Source organism: Rhododendron vialii, chromosome 4a (genome assembly GCF_030253575.1).
Source record: "Rhododendron vialii isolate Sample 1 chromosome 4a, ASM3025357v1".
Classification (NCBI taxonomy): Eukaryota; Viridiplantae; Streptophyta; class Magnoliopsida; order Ericales; family Ericaceae; genus Rhododendron; species Rhododendron vialii.
The window spans coordinates 17,956,799-17,982,420 of NC_080560.1; the positions used below are offsets into that span (position 1 = coordinate 17,956,799).

At 37.6% G+C, this 25,622-nt stretch overlaps 1 protein-coding gene across 1 annotated transcript; it reads right to left on the reverse strand.

Moving 5' to 3' along the window:
* Nucleotides 1-16,395: 16,395 nt before the first annotated feature.
* LOC131322742 (uncharacterized) lies at nucleotides 16,396-22,001 on the reverse strand. Its single transcript, XM_058354171.1, has 5 exons — nucleotides 21,398-22,001; nucleotides 19,109-19,221; nucleotides 18,624-18,992; nucleotides 17,521-18,223; nucleotides 16,396-16,862 (listed from the first exon to the last, which is right to left on the reverse strand). The coding sequence occupies exons 1-5, from the start codon at nucleotides 21,636-21,638 to the stop codon at nucleotides 16,792-16,794; spliced, it is 1,497 nt and encodes a 498-aa protein (XP_058210154.1). The 5' UTR covers nucleotides 21,639-22,001; the 3' UTR covers nucleotides 16,396-16,791.
* Between the last annotated feature and the right edge of the window lie 3,621 nt (nucleotides 22,002-25,622).

Sequence of the window (25,622 nt, forward strand, 5' to 3'; positions counted from 1 at the left end):
CAAACCATAAGTCGTTTGGACCTAAAGACTTCATGCACAAATCCCATATCGCATTCCTATGGACCCAAGTGACACACACCTAAGATGGTGCAATGATTAGGTAGCCATTCGCCCGAGGTGCGAGATCTCATAAAGGAAAGGAGGTGCACTAGAGCAACAACCCCAAGACAAGAACAACATCATTTTTTTTTTCTTTTTCCAATATTTTTTTTTTGTAATTTTTTTTTTATATATATCATTTTTTTTTTTACTACAAATGAAAGACAATAAGCAATAATCTCACTCTTTTATGCACCAAGGGAAGCTTTCACACTAATCCCTAGGCGGTCACTCGAGTAGAATCAATGGGGGAAAGCATCTAAAGGTAAACCTCAAACATTTGGTCAATCTAAGATCAAGACAAGTAGAATTCAACCAAGAATCAAATCGAGAACCCTTAGACACCAAAAGGACCAAACCCCAAGAGAGTGTGTACAAATAGTAGAGAGCATGAGATTCAAATGACACAATGATACTCTTCACAATATAGACAATTACGCATAATTCAATGGACTCATGAAGTGTCATCAAAGCTCAATTCGCATGAAAAGCCAAACTATCCTTAAACATGATACAAGGAGAATAGTTTACACAAACATGCAATCATACAGACAAGCAAGCACACTCAAAAATAAAATGGAAAATAATGCAATCTAAGAACTACTACAACAAAAAGAAGGAAAAATAGACACGAAAATAAAAGTGAAGAACACACATGTTCACTCTAAACACATGTATGAAATGAACCACACAAGAGTGACATGTAGACTTCAACCAAACTTAAGCAAGAGGAGTAGAGCCCCTAAATTCCTTAGGAGTATCTGGAGGTTGAACAACACAAGAAACATGATCAACTTTCTTCCACACTTGATTAAGTTTGTTATGAACAAGAGATGCACCATTCATGTCCTTAGCAACCAAAGTCAACTTATTGATCTCTTCTATAATATAAGAGGATTGAGTAGCAAGGCGATTTAATTGAGTAAGAAAGCTACTATTCGGAGCCTTAGGTTGCACAAGAGTGGTATTTCGAGGTCTTCCCATATTGGGTTGACCAAGGACTACGCTCTGAGGAATTAAACGCTTTTGAGGTCTTTGAGTTTGACCTTTCTTTTGAAGCTCTCTCCTCAAACGATGACAATTAGGACGAATGTGACCCTCAACACCACAATGGTGACACGTAAGCACTCTCTTCTTAAGAAACTCATTTATTATAGGTTTTGAGTTGATAGATGAATGTGAATTTGCAATGACCTTAGTACTCACGAGTGTTTCATTCACACAAGACTTAGCGTTGCTAGAAGAGGAAGGATTCATTATAGTTTTAGCACTCACAAATGTGATTTTCTTCTTAGGCTCACTAGACTCCGATTTAAGGGAAGGAGGATCTATGAACCCTAAACCACTCTTGTCTCTAAATGTGCATGTCATCTCGACAATCCTAGTGGCTCCACAATCATTTCTCTTAATTGCTTCACTCGCCTCATTAAGATCTCTCTCAAGCTCACTAATCCTAGACTTAGCTTTTTCAATTTCTCTCAAGGCTTCTAACCTCTCTTTCTCTACGATGGCAAACTTATCGACTAATTTGGCATTATACTTCTTAAGCTCATTTAATTCTTGAGAGATATTGATCAAATCTTCCCTAAGAGACATTTTCTCATTCTCCGCTACTTTAAGGCTAGTTTCCAACTCCTTCTTCTTTTTTCCTTGTTTCATATAGTCTTGAAACATTTGGTCATAGGCCTCACGAATAGATTCTATCTCAAATTCCTCTCCTTCATTATCAACACTTCTAGCTATCTTCACTTCAGCACTAGAATTCTCACTCTCAAGACTAGAAGAGGAGGAAATGGACAAGACTTTAGGAGAAATGGGTGAGTCAACGGTAGCCACTAGCACGGAGGCACTAGAATTCCATTCACCTCCTATTTGAAAACCACTCTCACTATCATCATCTCCTCTATCATCATCCCACGTGACTTTAAGACCCTTTTTCATCTTTTTCTTGAGGGTGTTAGCGCACTCGGATTGAATATGCCCAAAACCATGACATTCATGACATTGGATTCCTTGTGGCTTTCTAGACTTGTCAAACGATGGCCTCTTATCATCATTTCCTAGAGTGTTTTTCATAAGATTAGACGAAGGTTTATGGGACTTACCTAGGTTGTTCCTTCTATTAAAAAACTTCTTAATTTTTTTAGCAAATTTAGTAATCTCTTCATCACTCAAATCATCATCATCTTCACAAGTCTCTGAGGTGTCCTCATGGGCGGACTTAAAAGCTATACCGGTACTAGACTTAGAGGGTTTGAAATCGGAGAGGTGGTTAATCTCAAAGATTTGAAGTTTTCCTACAAGCTCGGCAAAGGTCAAATTGTAAACATCTGGATGCTCTTCTATGGCAGTGACCTTAACCCTAAACCTCTCGGGAAGAGACCGAAGGATTTTGCGAGACACTTTGAGGAGAGAGGTTCACCTAGACTATGAAAAGTGTTAACAATTTCGGTTAGCCTAGAGATGAAACTATCAAAGTTTTCCTCGTCATGCATTTTAAGTTGCTCAAATTTTGTGGTGCACATTTGAAGCTTAGACACTCTAACTGTCTCTATTCCCTCATGAGATGTACGAAGTATTTCCCAAGCCTCTTTGGCCGTGACACAAGAGGAAGTACGTGTGACTTCGTTTCTATACATAGCACCAAAGATGGCACCTAAAGCACGGGCATTAGCCTCACAACTTGTATTATCACTAGAATTCCACTCGGACTCCTTTTTCGCTCTAATCACCTTAGTGGTGGCATCCTCGATTGTAGGTTCTTCATAACCATACAGAACAAACCTCCAAACCCTAATGCCTTGAGATATTAAATGATTTTTCATTTTTGTTTTCCAAAGAGCATAGTCACTTCCATCAAAATAAGGTGGTCGAAAATTAGAAGCACCCTCCATCAGGGAATCTCTATCCATAGTGCAAAAACAGGATCTACTCAGGCAATTATACCAACAAAGAGCAGGCCGCTCTGATACCAATTGAAATTATATAATGCACTACAAAGTCCCAGAGGGGGGGGGGGGGGGGGCGCGGAGGGGGCGACCAATTTAAAATTAACTCAACCACCAACTTAAACAATTCAAGCTACTATCCAAACTCCATGCCAATTCTATCCAAATTAATAATACAAGTTAAGAGCAATTAATCTAAAGAACGCAAACACCGAGATATACGTGGAAACTACTTAGGGTCAATCACACCCTAAGCATAAAACCACGGCCTAACTACCAAAATTGCTATAGATCAAAAGGTTTACAAAGTGCTAAGAGAGGAATAACAATTTTACCCCAAAAGCTTACCCTAACTCCACCACTTTGATGTAGCTCCCCGAACTCCTTCTTGATCCCATAGCCACCACGAGTCCAACGCCTCGATCTCCGTTCACCACGGCTCCGGTATCATCCGGCCAAGTAGTATCATAGGCATGAAAGTATGGATTTTGTAAAGTGAAGATTATTTATGCAAAAGAGTCAAACTAGAGAGAATACATGAATCAAGAAAGTATTTCTCTAGATTGAACAAAGATGATTGAATGCTAGATTCAAATCATCCAAATGCAAATGAAAGCACAAGAGCAAAAGAGATAATGTTTTCTCTCTCTAAAGTGGGCTATATCACTCTTGTATACCCTAGAATAATGAAAAACAAGCTTATATATGACCAAGCAAGAAAAATCCTGGAGAGCCCTACAAAGGCGCTCTTAGCACGCGCACAAGGGCCTTACTCGGCTAAGGTACTACTAAGGCTCTCTTAACACGCGTGCAAGGGCCTTAGTCTGGTAAGGTGCCGCTAAGGCGCTACTAAGGCGCAAGCACTTAAAAGGCCTTAGACAAAATTTCCCTTCAAATAAAACAAGGCCAATAATATAAGGTTAGTGCATACATGATATTTCATTAAAGATTAAGACATTGAAAACCTTTAATGATGCATGGAAAAATATTAAGCTAAATGCACATGAGATGCATATACCTTTCCAAGCAAAATGCACGGCACGGCCTTTGTTATCAACTCTTGAACCAACGGGCGGAGTATCTAATCTAGACAAAATAAAATCATCTCCCAAACCCAAATGGAAAAAGAATAAATACAGACTCTAACGGTTTGTCGCATCCGGAAATTGCCAATTACATTAACAGGCAGTAGAGGTTGTCAATTTCGACATCAAGTATCAGCCTTGGACGGCTATCAAGGGTCAGGCTTTGCAGACTTCATTGTCACGCTTACGCTGAAGGGTCAGGTTGCTGACAAAGCTAAGCCGAGCACAACGGTTACGGAACATGAAAAGCCAAGTTCAAGTTGGAAGATCTTGCGGATCAAAAAAAAAAAAAAGGGTTGGAAGATCTTCCACGAAGATGTTTGGAATTGAATTTCTGCTTGACCAAAAAAAAAAAAAGATGATGGTTGGAATTATGGAGCTTCAAATCACAACGGAGCAAGTGTTGGCATCGTTCTTGTCTCGTCGTGCCGAGCGTTGCACGAGAGTGCCTTGACGATTAGTTTTCCGGCCTCCAATAACAAGGCACTTCTCCCCGGACTATGCGTCGCCTAAGGAATTAACACCGAGGAGGTTACCGTAAAGGTGTAAACAGTGATTCCCATGAGCTGGCTGTCAATTATACAAATGGCGAATACGAGGCACGAGATGAAAGAATGTTAAAATATCTTAGCGCAACCGTCACTACAAGAAAAATGAAAATTAGTGACGAAAAAGTGGCGACGAAATTTAATTTTGTCACTAAATGAGTATATTTGGCGACGAAAAAATAAATTCGTCACTATTTTGATAACTTTTGTGACGAAATAATTTTGTCACCAATTATGCCTGTTTAGCGACGAAAAAAATATTTTCGTCACTAAAGGTACCCATTTGGCGATAAAATACATTTTTCGTCGCCGAAAGCTTAAAAAAGATGACAAAATTATTTTTTGTCGCCAAAGATAATCATTTGGTGACAAAAAATATATTTCGTCGCCAAATGTGAGCAATTTAGTAACGAAATATTTTTTTCGTCACCAAATGCTTAACTTTGGTGACGAAAAATAATTTCGTCACCATTTTAACGCTTTCAGCGACAAAAAATATATTTCGTTGTCAAATGGGTACCTTTCGTGACAAAATTTATGAATTGCGCTTTATCACTAAATGTATTTCGGACATAACTCTTTACTAAAATCTCCAATTGAGATAATTCAAATTGGGTTTGAACAATAACTCAATTGCCTACAACTTTCATGTTTATCAAAATTGCTAATTTTAATGTTTAAAGGTCCAAAATTACACTCGAAATATATTTTCATGTTAAACATATGTGTTATATATTAGATATTTCAAATATTTACTGAAAAGTGTGTGTAGTGCAGTTGGTTGGAGCTTGCGCGAAAAACTCAAGAGACTCGGGTTCGAAACCCAGCAGGAGCAAGAAAGATGGATTTCTTTTCCCATATGAAAACATCTTTCGCAACTAAAAATTTCGTCGCCGATTTCTTATATTAGTAACAAAAAATTTCGTCACCAATGTGACCCATCGGTGACGAATTTTTTCGTCGTCAAAAAGCACAATAAGTGAGGAAAAAAATTTCGTCACCAATTATTCACTTTTTGGTGACAAAATATTTCGTCATCAAAAGGCACTATAGGTGACGAAAAATAGATTTCGTCACCAGGTAGGAATCCTCGACAACCTTTAGTCGACAAATTTTTTTTCGTCACCTATATTATTTGTGACGAAAAACATGCAATTTGTGACGATTTTCATTCGTCACCCAATTGAATTTTTCTTGTAGTGCGTTAGCATGATCAAAATGTTTAAAGGGTTCCGTTTGGAACAGATTGGTCGAGAGCATGCAAAATGCTCACGACCATGAGCTCGCAGGGTTGGCTTCAGCATGCGCATCTTCAGGCCACTGAACAATTTCACTCATAATTGAGAAGTCGAGCTTTGAACCGGAAATACTTGCCAAAGAGATCATGGCAATTGAACTGGGTCCGAGCTGGATGGACCCCATCCTAGCTTCCTTGAAGGACGATAAGTTGCCAAACAACAAGAGGGAAGCTCACAAGATTCGGAATAAAGCATCACTATTCTAGGTGTCACCGAACAGTTCACTATACCGAGGGTACTTCACTGGTCCCTACTTACACGCGGTTTAAGTGTTTGATCTAACTGTCTAACTTTTCTTCAAAATTCATTAAGAATCTAGGATTTTGGATTTCGAATGAAAACTTGAAATAATTGGATCAACTATTTACAATTATTCAATTGAATAATTTATTAATGACAACTTGAAAATTTATTTTAAACTTAATGAACGTCTCGAATCATTTGTTCGGAGTCACAGAGTCAAACTATTGCTTTTTAACCATAGAGATGTCATTTACGTAGTTTCACTTTTTCTAAAATAAGAGGTTAAATTAATTTAAAATACTCTTTTAATTTTTTCCTGATTCTGTTCCATAATCTATCCATTAAAATTGTGTGCGCGAGCGCCAACCTCTTTCTACAATTTTTGTAAGTAGACTTTGTTATTATGTTTAGACTATATTTTGATTTCCTTAGAGATATTCAAATGATGCAAATAAGTTTTTTTTCTTAGTTGAAAAAACAAGTTATTTTATAGTAGCAATTGAATTTGGTTTGAGGAAATTCTAAATTTCTAGTAGTTTGGGCTTCTTTTTCAAGTCCAAGTTCTTTTCTAGATCTGACTTGAATCTACTTTTGTTAAGGTTAGGAGAACTTGATCCAAATCTACTTTTTACCATAGAGTTAATTCTGGCCGATCCTAATATTGGATTCCATAGCCACCAAGTCCTATGGGGTAAAAGTGCAATGCTCACTAAGTCTTGTGAGTGTAATTTTACTTCTTTACCTCACTTTAAATAGCAACAAATAAACACAGCTCATCATTTAGGGTTTCAAATGAATGCAGCCCACTTCTCACCATGCAACCACCACCGCCGCCACCGCGCCATCACGCCGCCGCCACAATGACACCACCACGCCACCCTCACTGCCCCCACCACCACAGCCGCCGCCGCCGCTGCGACCACCACCACCACCACCATCACGCCACCACAATGACCACCACCACGTCGCCACCACCACCACAACGCCGCCGCCACCACCACCATAATGCCGCCGCCACAACCACCACCATCACTCCACCATTACCACTACGCTGCCACCACAAAAATCACCACCACGCCGTCGCCGCCACCACCCCAATTAACAGTGTTAATTTTCATATAAATTCACACCACAATTAATAATATTAATTAATTTCTATATAAATTAACAGTATTAATTTTCATATAAATTCACACCACAATTAATAGTGTTAATTAATAGTTGGCCCATATAACCTCCTACACCACCACTCCACCACCGCCGCCATGATTAACAGTGTTAAATTTGGTCTAAATTTATAATTAACAGTGTTAATTTTTATTTAAATTCACACCACAATTAACAATGTTAATTTTCATTGTCTTCATTTCTTAGCCAATTATCAATTAAGGAAAGGATAATATATGGAAAAATTTACGGTACACATCCCTGTATATGAAGGATACTTAAATTTGGACAAAATTTAACACTTTAATTATATATTTAGACAGAATTTAACACTGTTAATTGTGGCAGTAGTGGTAGTGGAGTGGTAGTATAGGAGGTTATATGGGCCAACTGTTAATTAACACTGTTAATTGTGGTATAAATTTATATGAAAATTAACATCGTTAATTTAGAGATAAATTAACACTGTTAATTTAGATAATTTAGATAGAAATTAACATTGTTAATTGTGGTGGTGGTAGTGGCGGCGGCGGCGGCGGCATGGTAGTGGTGGCGATGGTGGTGGTGGTGGTAGCGGTGGCGGCATTGTGGTGGTGGTGGTGTATGAGGTTGTATGGGTCGAGTGTTAATTTAGACAAAAATTAACACTGTTAATTGTGGTGGTGGTTGTGTAGGAGGTTATATGGATCGACTATTAATTTAGACAAAAATTAACACTGTTAATTGTGGTGGCGGCGGCGTGGTGGCGGTGGTGGTGGTGGTGACGGTGGCAACATGGTGGTGGTGGTGTGGGTGGTGGCGGTGGTGTTGGTAGCTTGGTGGCGGTGGTGTTGGTGGCACAGTGGCGATGTGATGGTGGTGGTGGTGGCCGCGTGTGGTGGCGGTGGTGGGGGTGGGGGTGGGGGTGGGGGTGGTGGCGACGTGGTGGTAGCGGTGGCGGCAGTGGGGTGGCGTCGTGGTGGTGGCGATGACATGGTAGTGGGGGTAGTGGCAGCGTGGTGATGGTGGCTGGATCGTCTCTCCAATCGCTTTTTTTTTTTACGAGGGATATTTTTGTCAACAAAATATTGAAGAAGACTTACTGGGCTATAAGTTCTTTAGACAGGACCTAACAAGCTATTCTTCACCTAGACATGGCCGGCCAGAAAGTTCCCCTTTACCTTAACCAGTCGTGGTCATAGATCACTTGAATCTTTTCAATGGAATTTGAACAAAAAGTAGTGTAACGATGAAAAAATGTAAAACTATTTTTTGACCTTGAGAAATTAATGACCGATTTGAAGGCCATTTTTTGCCCAAATGCAAAACTACAGAAAAGATGAAAACTTTTAAAAATTCTCTTCCCTTACGCAATCTTTAAAAAATAAAGGAAAAACTTCAATAACAAATGCAACTTTCTTCCCTAACTAACTTTCTTCCTCATTTTTTTAAAAATTATTCTTCTTTTTACTCCATCTTTCCTCAAGGTTAGGGTTACAACCAAACCCAACTATTAGCGAGAAGCTCGTTATGGCTCGACTCATCTCGACTCGTTACTAGCCGAGCTCAAGTTTGAGTTTTATGCTCGTTTACTAAACGAGCCGAGCTCAATCCTCAAAAACTCGGATCTGTTCGGCTCGCAAAAGCTCGACTCATTTGTATAGGCTCAGTTCGTTTAAAAAACTCTTTAAGTAAACTAGTCAAGCTTAGCTCGTTTACAAACAACCTGAGTGCGAACGAGAGTTTTTGACTCGTTTAGTAAACTAACCGAGTTTTTGACTTGGATGAATGTAATAACCTTAACTCTTTTCTCACTTTGCTACTTACGAAATATTGGGCATTGATCCCTTCAATGTATATCTTGACAAGAATTTGGTACTTTAATGTATTTGGGTACATCTTTTGGGGACATTGTACGTAGACTATGATTTTATAATTACTCCCTCCGTCCCTTTTTTATAGTTCAGTATTCCATTTTGGGTTGTCCCTCAATAAGTATCCATTTTGTAAAGTTAGTGGATAAAGTTTGTGAATTTTCCATTTTACTCCTAAAAGTAGATTCGTTTTGAAAAGTTGGTGAGTAAAAATGTAATGATGATATCTCCATAGAGGGTAAAGAGGGAAAGTGGAGGTAAAAGTTGATGTGAAAGATGCAATAATGATGTCTTTTTAATAAGTTGGAGTTACGAAGTGGGACACTTAAAAATGGACGGAGTGAGTATGAAAAATATATTTATAAAATGTTGAAAATCGAGGGCGTGATATTAACCATAGAAATGTTATTTATGTAGTTTCACTTTTACTAAAATAAGAGGTTAAATTAATTTAAAATACTTTTTTAATTTTTTCCTAATTCTTTTCCATAATCTATCCATTTAAATTGTGTGTGCGAATTAACCTCTCTTTTTTTAAGTAGACTTTGTTATTATGTTTAGACTATATTTTGATTTCCGTAGAGATATTCAAATGATGCAAATAAGTTTATTTCTTAGTTGAAAAAACAACTTATTTTATTGTAGCAATTGAATTTGGTTTGAGGGAAATTTTGAATTTCTAGTAGTTTAGGCTTCTTTTTCAAGTCAAAGTTCTTTTCTAGATCTGACTTGAATCTACTTTTGTTAAGGTTAGGCAAACTTGATCCAAATCTACTTTTTACCCTAACCAATCATGGTCGTAGATTGAATCTTTTCAATGGAATTCGAACAAAAAGTAGTATAACGACAGACGAATAATAGGTGACAATAAAATGACTTTGGTACTATTTTATTGTGCCTAATGTAACTTGGAAAAAATGTAAAACTATTTTTTTAGCTGGAGAAATAAATGACCGATCTATTGAAGGCCATTTCTTGCCCAAATGCAACACTAGCTACAGAAAAGATGAAAACTTTCAGAACTTCTCTTCCATTAATTGGTTCTTCAAAAAAGCAAGGAAAAAACTTCAAAAACTAATGCAATTTTCTTCCTAATTTCTAACTTTCTTCCTCATTTTTTAAAGGGAAAGTCTTCAATACACACCCCTTTAAGGTGTGTACCATATGCACCTATTGTGTGGTTCATATTGTGCCACCTCATAAAAAATTACTTGTAGGACCGGTCATTCATAACATTTTATTTCGTATAGTAACTTTTATACTAAAAATTCGTAACTTTTCAACAATATGATTCGTAACTTTTTAGCTATAGATTCGTAACATTTTGGGATTCATAACATTTTGATGTATTTTAATAAGGGTGCATATGATACACACCCCAATAAGGGGTGTGTATTGTAGCACTTCCAAATTTCTTTCCTCAAGTTTAGGGCTACAAACAAATCAAACTGTTCACGAGCAGCTCGTTATGGCTCGACTCCTCTCGACTTGTTATTAATCGAGCCAAGCTCAAGTTTGAGTTTTATGCTCGTTTACTGAACGAGCCTAGCTCAAACCTCAAAATCCGGCTCGACTCGACTTGGCTCACAAAACCACGACTCATTTGTATAGGCTTGGTTCGTTTAAAGCGCTCGTTAAGTAAACTAGTCAAGCTTGACTCGTTTACAAACAAGCAAAGCCCGAACTCCAATTTTTAATTCGTTTAGTAAACTGACCGAACTAGAATGCTATAAAGCTCGGCTCGACTCACTCCTACTCAATTTCCTACCGAGCCCATTTTACTCGCAAATGGCAAAGTCGCCATATAATAATAGCCAATAGAGAAAAACAAGCCTTGTTCAGTGTCCAACACTCATCACTACCCCGTCCTCTTGTTTTTTTGTTATTTTCCCTTCTTCGGGTCTAATCCCGTGTCCAAAAATGGCGGAGAAGGCCACAGCCACGGACGAGGAAATCCCTCCGACATCGTCCTCGATCCCCGCCGAAGACCCTCCCACCACCACGGATAACGGCGTCGCAGAGAAACCAACGGATAATAACGATTTCGATACAACAGTAGCAGTACTCCATCAGCAGCCGAAGAGGAGGCGGAAGAACTGCCCGGAATCCCTCGTCAAGACGATAAAGCAATCGGCCGCCAGCTCCTTCACCTTCGACACCGCCTTCTGCGCGACTCCGGACTCGACCCCGAAATTCGGTTCGTTCGATCTGGGGATAAGCCGGTGCGCTCAGGTTGCGGCGAAATCTGAGGTCGGCGATACGCGATCTGAATCAGAAGCGGAAGCGGAAGTAGAGAAATCGGAGGTGATCAGCGGAGGAGAGAGGAGAGAAGCGATCGGGTCAGTGGACGGGGTTGTTGAAAGTGGCGTGGATTGAATCGGGGGTTTCATTAGTACAACGTGTTGCTGATAGAGGGAGAAGAAGAAATGAAAGAGATTTCTTTGTTGGATCAAGGCAACGAGTTCGGATTCAGTCAGTGAAAAGGAGGAATCGATGGAAGAAGAGAATTGCTTGTCTGGGGAAAAAACCAAATTTGGTTGGCAAAGATGAGCTCTGAAACCAAGGGTTTCAATTATCATTATGTAGTACAGTAGTAAAAATAAAAGAAAGTGTAAATATTTAAATAAATAAATAAGGCTTTATTTGCATAATTTGTCTGCCTTATATTTATTCTTGGTTTTAATTATTGCTATAATAGCTTTCCTAGTTTTCTGTTTTGCCGCCTCCCTATTTCTTTTTTCTTTTTCTTTTTTTTTGATCCGCCCACCTCCCTATTTAGCTCTTGGTGAATTTATTTTTTTAGGTGCTAACTTCATTGAAAAAAGAAGTTATTTGAGGTGCTGACTGCTAATTAATAAGTAACATTTTCGGGCCTTTGTCTAATTAAATGCAAAATTTAAAGTCATGTTAGGTTTTAGATACTTGAACAGAACAGAACTTTTAAATATCAATTCACTCTTTAAAAAGATTCTGACGTGATATTTATCATGTGGAAAAAATATTCCACCCCACTTTTTAAAACTGCACTCTAAAAATTTTCTTGCAGTTTATTTGCCATTGTTTCCGTCAATATTAACCATGATATCAATAGTACATGGTAATGTCTTTTGAATTTCGAATTTACCAAAAAAAAAGGTAATGTCTCTGCTAGATTCCTACTCATTGGGATAAGTATTTTTTGCTGAAATTAAATGACTGAAAATGTGGGGAAATGAATAAAAATAAAGGACTATTAAATTAGAAACTAAAAGAAAAGTAGTTCATAATAACTTTTTATCAGTGCAATTAATGTTGTATATTAAAAATGTAGATGGTTAAAATGTACTCCACTAAAATAAGGTTCAAAATTAATGATAATTGGTCCTAACCCGACCCAGTTATTAGTATCGGGCTAAAACATAATTCCGCCCCTTTTTGTTTTTTTGGCCGATCCTATCTCTCTCTCTCTCTCCCTCTCTCCCTCTCTCTCAATTCTTGCCACCACAACTCTTCTTCTCCCTTCCTTCCCCCCCCAAGGTTCTATATCCGTGTGCGGCGACAGAAGGGGAAGGCCATGATATTATTCCAACTTTTTTTCTTTGCTTTTTCCTTTTTCTCTTTCGTCTCTCCAGATCAACGACTTGTTATTTGATCTGTGAGAGTTTTGTCTCCCGTTTTATGAGAGTTATTAGTTTCGTCTTTGGACGAATTTTGTCTGCAGATTGGGTTCTCTCAATCAAGGTTGCTTCATAACAATATATGTGTTTCACGACAAGACGTCTTTGGTGGGACAACTCGTGGCGGCTTGTAACGACCCGCGTCTGCTGACTTGCAAACCATTCGCCTAAACACGTAACTCAAAAGTTTAACCTCAAGTTATACAGTAGCTTGTCCCATTTCATAATATACGGAATCAATTTTCCGTAAACTACCGATGTGGGACTCATGCCCAGAGTTGGGGTCTCACAATCTCCCTCACTTGGATCGCAACGTTCCCGTTGCGCCTCAAGGTCCATCACTTCCACCCACCAAGCAATGTAGGATAAGTCCTCGCTTAAGCACAACAAGCACCTCAAGCTTGTCTCATGTGGGACCCGCCCAAGCACAACAAACACCTCAAGCTCTTCACTTGTCAGGCCCGCCCAAGCACGTCTCCTCGCGGGACCCGCCCTACACTTCTGGTTTGTGCAAGCTCTGATACAACCTGTAACAACTCGCGTCTGCTGATCTGCTAACTATTCGCCCAAACACGTGGCTCAAAAGATTAACCTCAAGTTATACAATAGCTCGTCGCATTTCATAATCCACGGAATCAACTTTCCATACACTACCGATGTGGGACTCATGCCTAGACTTGGGGTCTTACACGGCTTGACAGATCTGTAGTTCTTAGGAGTTCATTAGTGCATTCATCCTTGGTTAGAGTGCATCTGATCGTCTGGGTATTTGGTATCTTTTTTCCTTTAACTTTGCACTTTTTCTCGTTTGAGACTCTTAATTAGATGTTAGGTAGTTTAAAAGTGTCGTTGTTGCGTCAGGTCATGCTTGGGTTAGGATGAAAGATATCGATTATCTTGTTATGTACTCGTTTTTATTTGTTAGACTATTAGTTTGGCTTTGTCCAAGTTCTTTGTAATGATTTCCATTTTGTAAGTGCCGCTGGGCGTTTATCAATACAATTTTCTTACTTTTTAACAAAAACAAAAAGAGTATCGGGCTTGAGAAGAAATTATCAGTACGAGGCTTTGAATTGAGGGGTGTAAAAAGGAAAATGATGGTCAATGACGTGTTTTGATAATTAATACTCGCTAAGGACATTTTTAATATTAACAAATGTTCTTAGCTTGTCATTGGCGGGTATTAATTATCAAAACACGTCCTAGACCGTCATTTTCCCGTGTAAAAATAATCGGTCCTAACCCGACCCACTTAGTATCAGGCTTGAGCTAGCCCAATGAGACTCTCATGAATTTACGGGCTCAGATTGGATGGCCTACTTTCCAAGAGCCTGCCTTGGGCCCAAGGTTATCCAACTTTAAAGTTTGAATCAACTGAGAAGTTTCTTTTCTTTTCTTTTTTTAATTCAACTAAAAGTTTGTGATAAAAGGGATGAATTTTGCATGACAGGACTTTTGACATTAATCTCTGGTTAGATCAGGGAGTTTTTGGATCTTTCTTCGTGATCCGATTTGGATTATCATCGCCGAACATGATATCTGTCTGTTTTTACAATACGTGCTAGTGAGCGGGAGGCTCATGTCAAGACGAAAGGGATAAGTTTCCTATTTTGATGTAATTCGTTTTGATCTTTTGCTTGATGCGTTGTCAATACATTCTTGTCTTTGTATTTTGGATGGAACTCTTGTAATTATAAGTGTCGCTCGGCTTTTCTAGATTGGAAATCATATTCTTTTTGATAAAATAAAATAAACTCTGGTCGTAGGTTGAACGCTTGTCAATGTAACTAATCAATGCATTTGGTTTTAAATTGCTCTACACATCCGATTACTTTCAGACTAAGTCAATGCGCGTAGAGTGAATTCGAAAACATCTAAAACGACTTGAATTTTATTAGAATGAGGATTTAGAGAATACAATAGAGCGAGTAGTGCTCTACTGACATAGTTTCACACTCTAAAAACTTGTCTATAAACATACTTTTATTTCTCAGATAGAAAGACATGAAATATTGGATTAACCTCCAAAGACCATTGCAACCCAATTCTCCAAAATAATAATAATAATAATAATAATAAAATGGAAATTGTAGAAAATGCCAGGTTTTTTCCATTGTAGTTTAAAAGTGCATGCCAAGTTGCCAACCCAAATACAATTAATTACATGCAATAATTAACATCCTCACGACATTATTCCTCCAAGTTATACCAAATAATATACTACCATTACTGTTATTATTGTAGTTCCACTCCCACCAATAAAAGCTTATATTCCCAGATTTTATATTCACTCACTTAACGTGCATTGCCTCACATGATTTCCTCCTCCAACAATTTTCCAACCAAATTCCACCTTCCAAAATGTTCACTTGGGATCATTTCTCAATATTTGAAATGAGAAAGGGAAAAGGAAGGAGAAGACATATGAGTCAGAAGAAATTTGTCTACAAGAATTTTAAATTCATTTCACTTTTTCTAATTGTTTTAGCAGATGATACGATGAAAATATGTTAGTTAAGTTAGATCGAACCCATAACCTCCTGCTGGTTTTGTACCAACACAGCTAGAACCCTTGGTCCATCGTGATGGTGAAGAAACAACTTCAATATCCAAACATAGCCTATTTAACATGGCTAGTTGGGACTAATGGAAGAAAAAGTGGCCAAGGTTTTGCTGTTATTCCTATCTAATTTTCTGTTTCGTACTAGTGATTAGATTTTAGGATTGGCTTGTAATTTGCTGTGCTCATATCAATCTAATAGTTCCTATTTATAAATAATAATAAAAAGAAGAAGAAAAAAAAAGAAAGCAAGTTTTGATAAAAATATCTTCCTTTGGAAAACTTTACCTACCTTGACCCATCCTACGTCTCAGTTGCATCCAAATAAAGTAGACAGCACCAAAACCACCACCCACCAGAGACAATTGAACTTGGGAGTTGAAACCAATTCTTTGCCCCTCACAAAGGTCAATACATCAAGATATGCCAACCCTACCAAATGATTTTGCTCATCTTACCCAACATAAACATGCACAAGCATGCTGCATATACCCGCCTGTTGAGACATTTACGAAGCTAAATTAAGGTATCTACGCATGCATTTACAAATACAGATATACATCCACCAGCTTATTCTTTTCAATCCACATTTCCACTCATATATCTAGCCATCCTTTCTCTTTTTATGTTGGTCCCGTGCCATTGAAATCAAGCTTGTACTTCATAGTGAGGGGTTTAACTTAGGAGTATTTCTTTTTTTTTCACAAAATGATGAGGAAGCCCAACCCCTGCACGGTAAACTCTGACAACCACCCTTATAAAGACAATAAGATTTGGAAACCAAACGGACCCTAAGCAAAAAGGTATTGTGTAAGTCATGATGTTTCTCCAGTTTTAATGCTGCAGTTCAAACTGTGAGAATCACCTATCTAACATAGCAAACATGACAATGTTCAACAAAAATAAACCAGAAGCAGAGAAAAGGACTATTCTTGAAGTTACAAAAATCTTACTAGATTAACTCGAGAATCGTGAGGAACACGAAAATGTCATACATTGGATGTTTTCCCCTCCCAGCATGTCTGCAGGGGAGAAATTCTTACACAAAACGCGGCAATGCAAGATGTTATCAAGGGCCTGTCACCTCTGTGACTTTGACCTGAAAATGCATCTGCCAACTTTTTTTTTTCTTCTTTTTTTTTTTTTTTATAACAAAATATACAGGCACAAAAACAACATATATCCACTCAGCTGTGAGGCGCGCCCTGCTTGCGTTGCTCCTACTAACAAAGCTCCTCCAGTTTATGTTCGTTTGATTGAAATTATACAAACTACTTTTGTAATACTGGAGAAGCAACTTAATGGGGAAGCAGGATGCTTCTTTTTCGTTGGTGTCATAGTAGGTTCACAAGAATGAGAAACTGCAGAACTGCCGGTAAACCAGTGGGAAGAAGACCTGCCGAGGCTGACAAAAAAAAAAAAAAGAATTTGATGCATCAAATGGTTTCCAAAAACATTTACAAAACCATAACTAACTTTATGGGTCTCATCACCATAAAGGTTGTGAACATATTGAGTTAAGGTAAGTTTAGGACTATACTAACTCAATAGCTCTACATGGAATTACAATCAAATTGACCAGTGAAAGGATTCTTGATTAACATCCTACAGTAGCAGATTGCCTCGTGAAACAAAAATTTCCACTGACGATGCTGACAGCCCCACCCCCAAGTGAAAAAAGACAAAAGGACTTCCAATGCCATATTACATTGACTTGGGCATGGGTGTTGGGTGAGGGTATGTGTAAGCGTCAAATTCATCTTAATCTCATGTCAAGGACACTGAGACATAGCATTAGATTCATATTTCTTTCTTTATTTTCGAGGGTAAATTTCAAACTAATTTTTATTTTCGCATTAGCTCTTAAATAAACTTGAATTACTAAATATGCTTCCTAGTTCCTAGTTTGAGTGTCCACTACAATTGTCGAACACAACTCCTCCCTGTACCCACATATCTAGTGTCCAACACAGATAGTTTATGCTTTTAGAATCAACATAGTTGTAATATCTATCGAACAATATCAGATTCCATGTGAACAACTAAACCGGAAGTGCACTCACATGAATATGGCGAGGCTGAAACTGCTTGATGAGTTATGTCGGGAGGCTCAGCATCAAATTCACCACTTGTAGGAGGCTGAACCTGAGCAAACACAGCTTTAGGAAACGGACTTGGTGCAGGAATTTGATAAGAGGCTGGTGCCGGAGGGCTTACTAGCTGCATTGGCGAGGGTGCAGCATAAGTCCCAGGAACTGGTGGTAAAACAGGGGGACCCACGTGAGACTGCTTCTTGGCCTTCCTTGGAAACCGCCCATATTCGCAACCGGGAGGGTTTGCCTTGTTACTCATCCCAGGTGCAGGTGCAGGAGAAGGTGAACCTTTCTCAGTAGCAGGGGGTCTTTTCTCAGGTGCAGCTCCAGGTGAAATGATAGGAGAAAGAAGAGCATCATGGTGATGGTGGTGGTGGTGGTGGTGGTGATGCCGGTGGTGGTGGCGAGGAGAAGGCAAAGGAGCCGGAGTAGGACTAGCATCACCGCTAAGGGAGTGTTGCAGTATCGATGAGAGACGAACTTGCTTCACTCTACCAAATACGGTGTTATTCAGTCCTAGGTTTTTTGCATGAGAGTTTTTGATGGTTTGAGCCAACTGCTTTAACCTTGTTTGCGAGGGAGGACTCCCAATTGCCAACAGAACTAACGTCTGAACAGTAGTTGGGGGAGCAACTGTCGAACCTTTTGAATTCGTCAAGCTAATATACAAGTTCTTCATTTCACCAGGAAAAAAAAAATTCATAATCAGTATTTCAGTTTACAAGATGGAAAATATCCCAGACCAGTAAACTAGAATTGCTTATAGAATGTAGAGGCCTTATTTCAAGATAACGTACAAGAAACACAACCCTTCACAAACTGTTCAAAACCCAACCACCCACTACAAAAAAAGGAACAGAAAAAGAGAAAAAGATGATTTTGCACACACAAACATGACATGTATCGAATATATCTTCAAAGAATGCAGCATCACAAACAGCATTACAGTATACCCCTAATTGCAGATGTGCTTGTGTAGGAAAAAATATGTATGAAAACGTACAAAGTTGACCAGATGATGGTCACAATAACAAACAGCAAGGCCATAAAAACAACAATGATGATAGCCAAACCTCGTATGGAGCAAGACGCAACCCTGACTTGAGCTGGCTCGTCAGATCATTGAAATTATATTTTATCTGGTCAATAGAGAAAATGAGGGTGAAGTTGAAAAGGATCTGCACTTTTTGCAGAAGAAATGCACTTTGTGGAGGACTAATAGTAATGCCTCCTGGGAACTTCAGCACCTCAAAAGAGGATGGTTCCCCAAATAACGATGCGTTCAGGCGGAGAGGATATTGTTGAACAAGAGACACAAAAGAGGCCCTTATTAAGCTTTGAATAGTTGAAGAGACTCTTGTATTTTTCTCATCAGGGTCAACCACAAAGACAACAGTTGTGATGTTTGATCCAGACTCGGGTTTCAGAGAAAGAATTTCCACCTGAATTGAACAAAAGCAATGCGTAAATAGGGATAAGAAAAAAAGACTAGATGGGGTCAGGGGTGGATGAAGAGACCAAGAACCAAAATTGAAAGAGAATATGGGACAGCAGATACTTTAATGGTGGGAGCTTCTATTTCATCAAAAATGTCACCCTCAAGTTGCAAAATATTGTCTTGCAGCAATGAAACAGGCTTCTTAAGCTTGAAACTTGCAACCATATCGTGATCTGGAGAATCAAACATGTCAGTTATGTATCAACCAAATTATATTTCAAAGCACAAGACAAAACTAGGTTATCAACATCGGTAGCGTTAGTACTAGGATAGTAGGAGAGGATGCGCGAGATTAATCGCTGTAACAGTAAAATCTTACATCTAGATAAGCAATCTGCACAAAAGTGTGCCACTTCTAAATATGCAATGCAAACAAACAGAATCTTACTATACATTGGAAGCTTATAGATGAAAAACTCATTGGATGCCAAAACGTTTTCACAAAAGGACAACTAGAAATCATCAGAGAGAGCTTACTCCGCGAAACATCATTTATCTCAATTGTCATGCAGCCTTTTTATTCTTTTTTTTTTTTTTTAGGGTGAACCAAATGTAAGTACTTAACAAGCTACAAGAGTAATGATAAAATCTATGTTCATTTCGTTTCTCAATACGAAATAAGCACAACCAAAATAAAATTGAGCTAAAGGCGCAACCAAATGTAGCTAACCAATAAGAAATGCGGATAATAATCCAGTGTGTGTTCATCACATTTCTACACATGGAAGAAGCACAACTATAATATGTGTGTGTAAAAGCCGTAAGGGAGATAGGAGGGGAAATAGATATAGACTAAACATTTGGCACAATAACAACCAAGTAGCTGATCCCACTGAGACCCACATTCAAGTCCAGCTTGAGCATTTTATCACTGCCCCTAGTAAAGCCCCCCTAAATATACATTATGTTCACCAGAATTCCAGTTTTTTTCTGGAGAATCCCATCTAATACAGAAAATTTAGACTATTCAAGGGGGGAATCCAAGATCATTTCAAAGACCTACTTAATATAACTCTCATATCTAACAAAACAAATAGAATAAAGGATAACTAAAAAGAAAGAGAATAGCATAAGATTTTAAATATTGTAATGTTCACAATGTGAGTTCATCAAGCAAGAAATCAACCCAGTACTGGATACAGTTGTTATCTGGGATTTAGAACAACACGAAATGCAATGCAGCTCTTGCTTTTGGTCATTTTTCTGTTTTCAAAAGGATACCATGGACAAATGCAAGGAAAATCAAATTCAATTCAACCAAGACCAAGAGATATACAAGTGCCAGCAATGATTTACTCCCTGAGTCATCAACTTAATGTACACATACTTATCGTAGAGAGCAAAATTTGAAAAAAAAATTAATTCTTTGATCATCAGAAAAGAAGAAAAGAAAAGCACGCATTCGGAAATTGCATGATCAACATCAACCGTACAGTAGTCACAAGTCATTAAAAACATCAGACTTAAGAAATAGAAAAGAAAAAATAATCACTGCAGTGCCCATCAACTTCCATGGTCAAGACAACCAAAATTAGGAGTCATGCATTTTTATTTTTATTTTCTTAATCATAGGAGTCATCCATTTCACTCCCAATCTTTAGGCCCAAATGCTAACTAGTCCAACAAATCCAAATAATTCACCAATTTAAAAGGAAAAATATTCCATTCAAATTCAAAGTGTTCCAAAAGCATGTAAACCCCACTTGTTGATACATACATCTCAAAATATCATCATAAATACTAAAAATATATGTGCTCAACACAAGGAAAATTAGAAAAAAAAAATCCCACATAATTCACTAACTAAACTACAAAATCTCGACCTTCAAATTATTAATGTATCCTAAGGAACAAAAAATCTTGACCTTCAAATTAGGAGTCATCCATTTCATTCCTAAATTTCAGGTCTAAACGCTTACCAATCCACACAATTCAAAACCCTAAATTCTAAAATTGCAACAAATTCCACATAATTCACAAACTAAAATTAAAAAAAGATCTCGACCTTCAAATTACTAATGTATCCGTAAGTACAAAAAATCTTGACCTTCAAACTAGGAGTCATCCATTTCATTCCTAGATTTCAGGTCTAAATGTTTACCAATCCAGTAAATTACACATAATTCAAAACCTTAAATACTAAAATTGCAACAAATCCCACATAATTCACACACTAAAATTCTAAAAAATCTTAAACCATAGAAACTCAAACTAAGCAAAATAGCTAAAACCCAATTCTCCATTTTAACAGACACGTGCCAGATCTGTGCAACTATCAATGTGGAAGCAGAAAATTAAAAAAAAAATCAAAAATGAAAAACCTAAATAAGAAAATGAAAAATGAGGCACCTCCAAACTGTGAGTCCAGATCCAGATCCCTCTGATCCGCGCCGTGAAGAAACGGCGGCAGCCAAAAGAGAGCCGATACGAACACGCCCAAGCCAAGTAAGAGGGCCAAAATGCATCTCAACCGTACAAAACGAAGCCCAACCCTGCACCCATTTTGAGCATTTGGGTCTGTGGCGTGGGAATCAACGACGTTGGCGGTGCTTGTGGAGAGAGAGTGTTCTTCTTCGGGATTCTTTCCCATTCTTGGGAATGTGGGTTGGTTTTGCTAGTCCCCATGGCTGTTCTGGAAGGTTTGTGGGAGTGGAAGAAGAAGAAGAAGAAGGGGGAGGCCCATTTCTTTCTGCTCTACTGCCTGACGAGTCTGCTAGAGAGAGAGAGAGAGAGAGAATTTGGGAAATGTATATTTTTTAGGGTTTGGATGAGGGAAGAGTGGAGTAACTTCTGCAAATCACTGTTGTAAGAAAGAAAGGTGTTTGTTTTTCTTTATTTTCTTGCAGTGGTTGGGGTTTTGTTATCCGCTTTCTGTTTCCTGTTTTTATTTTGATTTTGTAATGAGGGAATTTTGTTTTGAAAAACTACTAGCGTGTGTTTCGGTAGTCTTTGGTTTGTCAAATCTTAGGTCACTCCAATAAATTGAATTTAAAATACAGGGAGGGGGAAAAAAGCTGTAACAAGAATTGCGGACGTAGCATTTCTTTTGATTTGAAAGAGAGGTCATATGTAAACCGAAAAGTCCGTTCACACAGATTTTTTGTACGCGATCATGCCCATTACGAACTCCACACAATTGATCTGAGTCATTCTAAAATTTGAATAAAAAGTTAGAAAAATAGGATCAAGCACTTAAAGCTATTCTATTTAGCTGATTTTTCTCAAAGGGCAGTCGAAAAAATATTTTAAATTAAATTAACAATTTAAATTATTTGTGTGAGACCGGTACCCATATCATGATCTATATACAGAAAATCTGTGTTGATAGTCGGGTTTTATATACACCAACGGGCAATTGGGTTTGGTGGTGGAAATTCAGATTTTATTAAATAAGCTTCAGATTCGAGTTATTCGACCTTCATCTTAGGAGATTAAACTTGCTCATAACATTATGGTGGAATTTTAACTAATGACTTAATGTGAGGGCGGTATGATACTCTGTAAATATAGGGGTGTGATATGATATAACTATGTTACTTGATGGAGGTCTAATGTATCTTACCTACACTTCCATTATTTTATTTTTTTTGATCCGGCCTACACTTCCAATTAACATACACAAAAAAGGGAATCTAGCTTACAATTTTAACAACAAATGCAATTCCATTTTTTTTTTTTACTCTTTACAAAGTAAATATATATCCCTTTTATTCATTTTGGAGTCAAAAGCAGAAGAATTAAAATTGTAAATTAGTCATGCCTCCCCAGTTTTAAGTTATTTTATAGAAAAAGTTGCAAACACAATTAGTTTTCACCTTTCACCTATAAATTTATCAAATCTTGAAAACACAATTTTGTATTCGATTACCAAAAAAAATAGATATAATAATTAATTTGCCATACGTATGTGGGGTGAATGCTGTAATAAGATTATAGAGCAAACATCGAAAAAAAAACGATCATATGAATATTGAAAAACTCTATAACCACGCACATATACAAATACTCGCATAAAAAGTTATAGAAACCTGATCAATTTTGCATGAATAGGTAGACAACTACTCTTACAACGTGAGTGTACTTATACTTCAATTGATGATGAAAGGAAGTAAAATAAGCATCTGTTACACTAAATTGAATAATATGCCCAAAAGTGTTCTTGGAAGAAACAAAAAGGAGAAGCAACATGTAAAAGATATATCTGTAATTTGAATAATATGATCTGTGCACCTTTTGCATTTTGATTGAGGTCTCTTTCACAAGAAATCGTAAGGAAAATAAAAATTTGCAACTACAAAAAAGATGAAATTATTGATGGAAAATCAATTGTTTTGAATTGAGCGCTCAACTAAACTAGTACAAGGTTTTCAAATTTAAACTAGATGATCAATCATTTTCAGGTTATAGGTAGACCTACAAAGATAAGCAATTGGGCATTAGTAAAAATATTCGAATTTTAAATGTTCATTTCAACTATACACTCTTGTGAAATTGAAAGGAGTACCCAAAGAATAGAAAAATAAAAGCATCACTCATGCACTTGGCCATCACAAAACAAACCTGGTACAAGTTGGTGGCCTATTCAATTTAGAACAAGAGATCAACTTCTAAGCTTAATTGAGATGATTGCGTAAGGTTTTAACATATTATGCAGAATCACGATTAACGGTCTTTACCAAAAGTTATCGTCGAGGATTTAAAGAATTGATAAAGATTTTTCAACACTTTCTTAAACCTTAAGCTTTTAGATGAGTTAACAATCTAATATGGTAAATTAAAATAATTTTTAGATGAGTTTAACTCTTTTATGAAGAAGAGTATGGGTACACATTAGGGCCGTGTTAAGGAAATGAATAATAAAGTTATTCATCTCTTTAAGTATTTAAATTTTCATTTGACGGAGTGATGAATAATCAAATAGTTTATTGGATCACCAGAAAGAAGAAGAAAACCTATGATGCGGCTCTTTTTTAGCATTGGTTTGTGCTAATGCAAAGAACTTGGAATCATTATAGTAGGTGAAACATATAATGATTGGAAAAAGAAAAAAAAAAAAACCCTGAGAAATTGCATATCATGAATCAAAACTAACAAGTCTTATAATGGAGATGAAATTCCTCGTGAGAGAGAGAGAGAGAGAGAGAGAGAGAGAGAGAGAGAGAGGAGCTAAAATTTATCCGCTCTTCTACTCTAGAACATGGTGGATAGGGTAGGATATTTTTCCAATTTTAATTCCACAATTATGGTTCCTTACCCGTGTTCTGCGGCTCAAAATCATGCTTCGCGGTGTCTATACTCTCTACATTTGTGTTTATAATCCCTAGAATTAATTGAGATGCGTATAAGCTGACTCAGATGCCTGGTTATAAAATAAAACTCTCTACATTTGTGTTTCTTCAATACTTCACAGTGTCATTATATGCATATATAGACTGTAGACATTGTGACATAATTAATTCTGTATGTATAAACTGATATAAACATAAATGTAGTGTACCCTAGAGCATTTGGGGCCGAGGTCTACATAGGTAAATGGTGGTTCTCAAATTGTGAAATTTGGTTTGCTGCATTTATGGGATGCGGTCATTGGTCAATTGCTTGGTTGTTCACAAATTTTTGGGATGCGGGAGGGCTAATCTAGTTTTCTACCGGTAATAACTACTAAGGTGGTTGTCTCAATTGTATATTGAATGCTTGTTCACCAAAAAACTCGCCTAATCAATTTTAACTAGAACAATCATGTCAATTTCCTCTCAATGAACCAAGAATCTCTAGGATCAAAAATCAAGAATCTCTCATATCACGATTCCTCGTCTCGATGGACGATTCATAGTATGATTTTCATCTGATGCAAAGTTGGGCCTACTACGGTCAAATTTGATGATCTGAGCTGTTTATTTTCTAAGTATTCATATGAGTATCTTCTATGCAAAAAATCAGTTAGGCCAAACACCCCTTCCATTAAAACGAATAATATTGGTGACAAATTGATGCAAGACTCTTATCGTTAACTTATCTTCAATCAAATATGATTTGAAAAGGAAACTATTGATATCCAACAAATTTAAAAAGAAAAAATTCATTCGGTATACACACTGAGGCCTAGAAAATGAACTACTCAAATTTACAAATGAAATTGTGATAAGTCTCATTTTGCATCACACTAGAAATTTTGCATAAGAGATCTCGAATGGTACCCCATAATATTGTGATCCCCACCGACTTGTGAAATTTTTCACATTTTAGTGTGGGGTGGGTGATGTTGAGATGTGTGTGTTGATTTCTTATCGGAAAGCGAAAGAAGGGCTTTTAGCAGCCAAATGCTTCCAATGTAGGAGTAGTGAAAAAATACAATGAGACCCACAGGGGTTAGGAAACAACAAGAGGATCGTTGTGTGTGGTGTCGATTGTACTGTGTGAGAGGCTGTGGGCCGCCCCCGCCCCCGCCCGTGATCCAATTCAAAACCACCGCCTTAACACCAACGACTTACAAAATTAATGCTACCCTATAACATTTTTTACTCATCCCTCCTATTCTCCTCCCTCACCCACCAAATCTACCCTCCGTTGATCC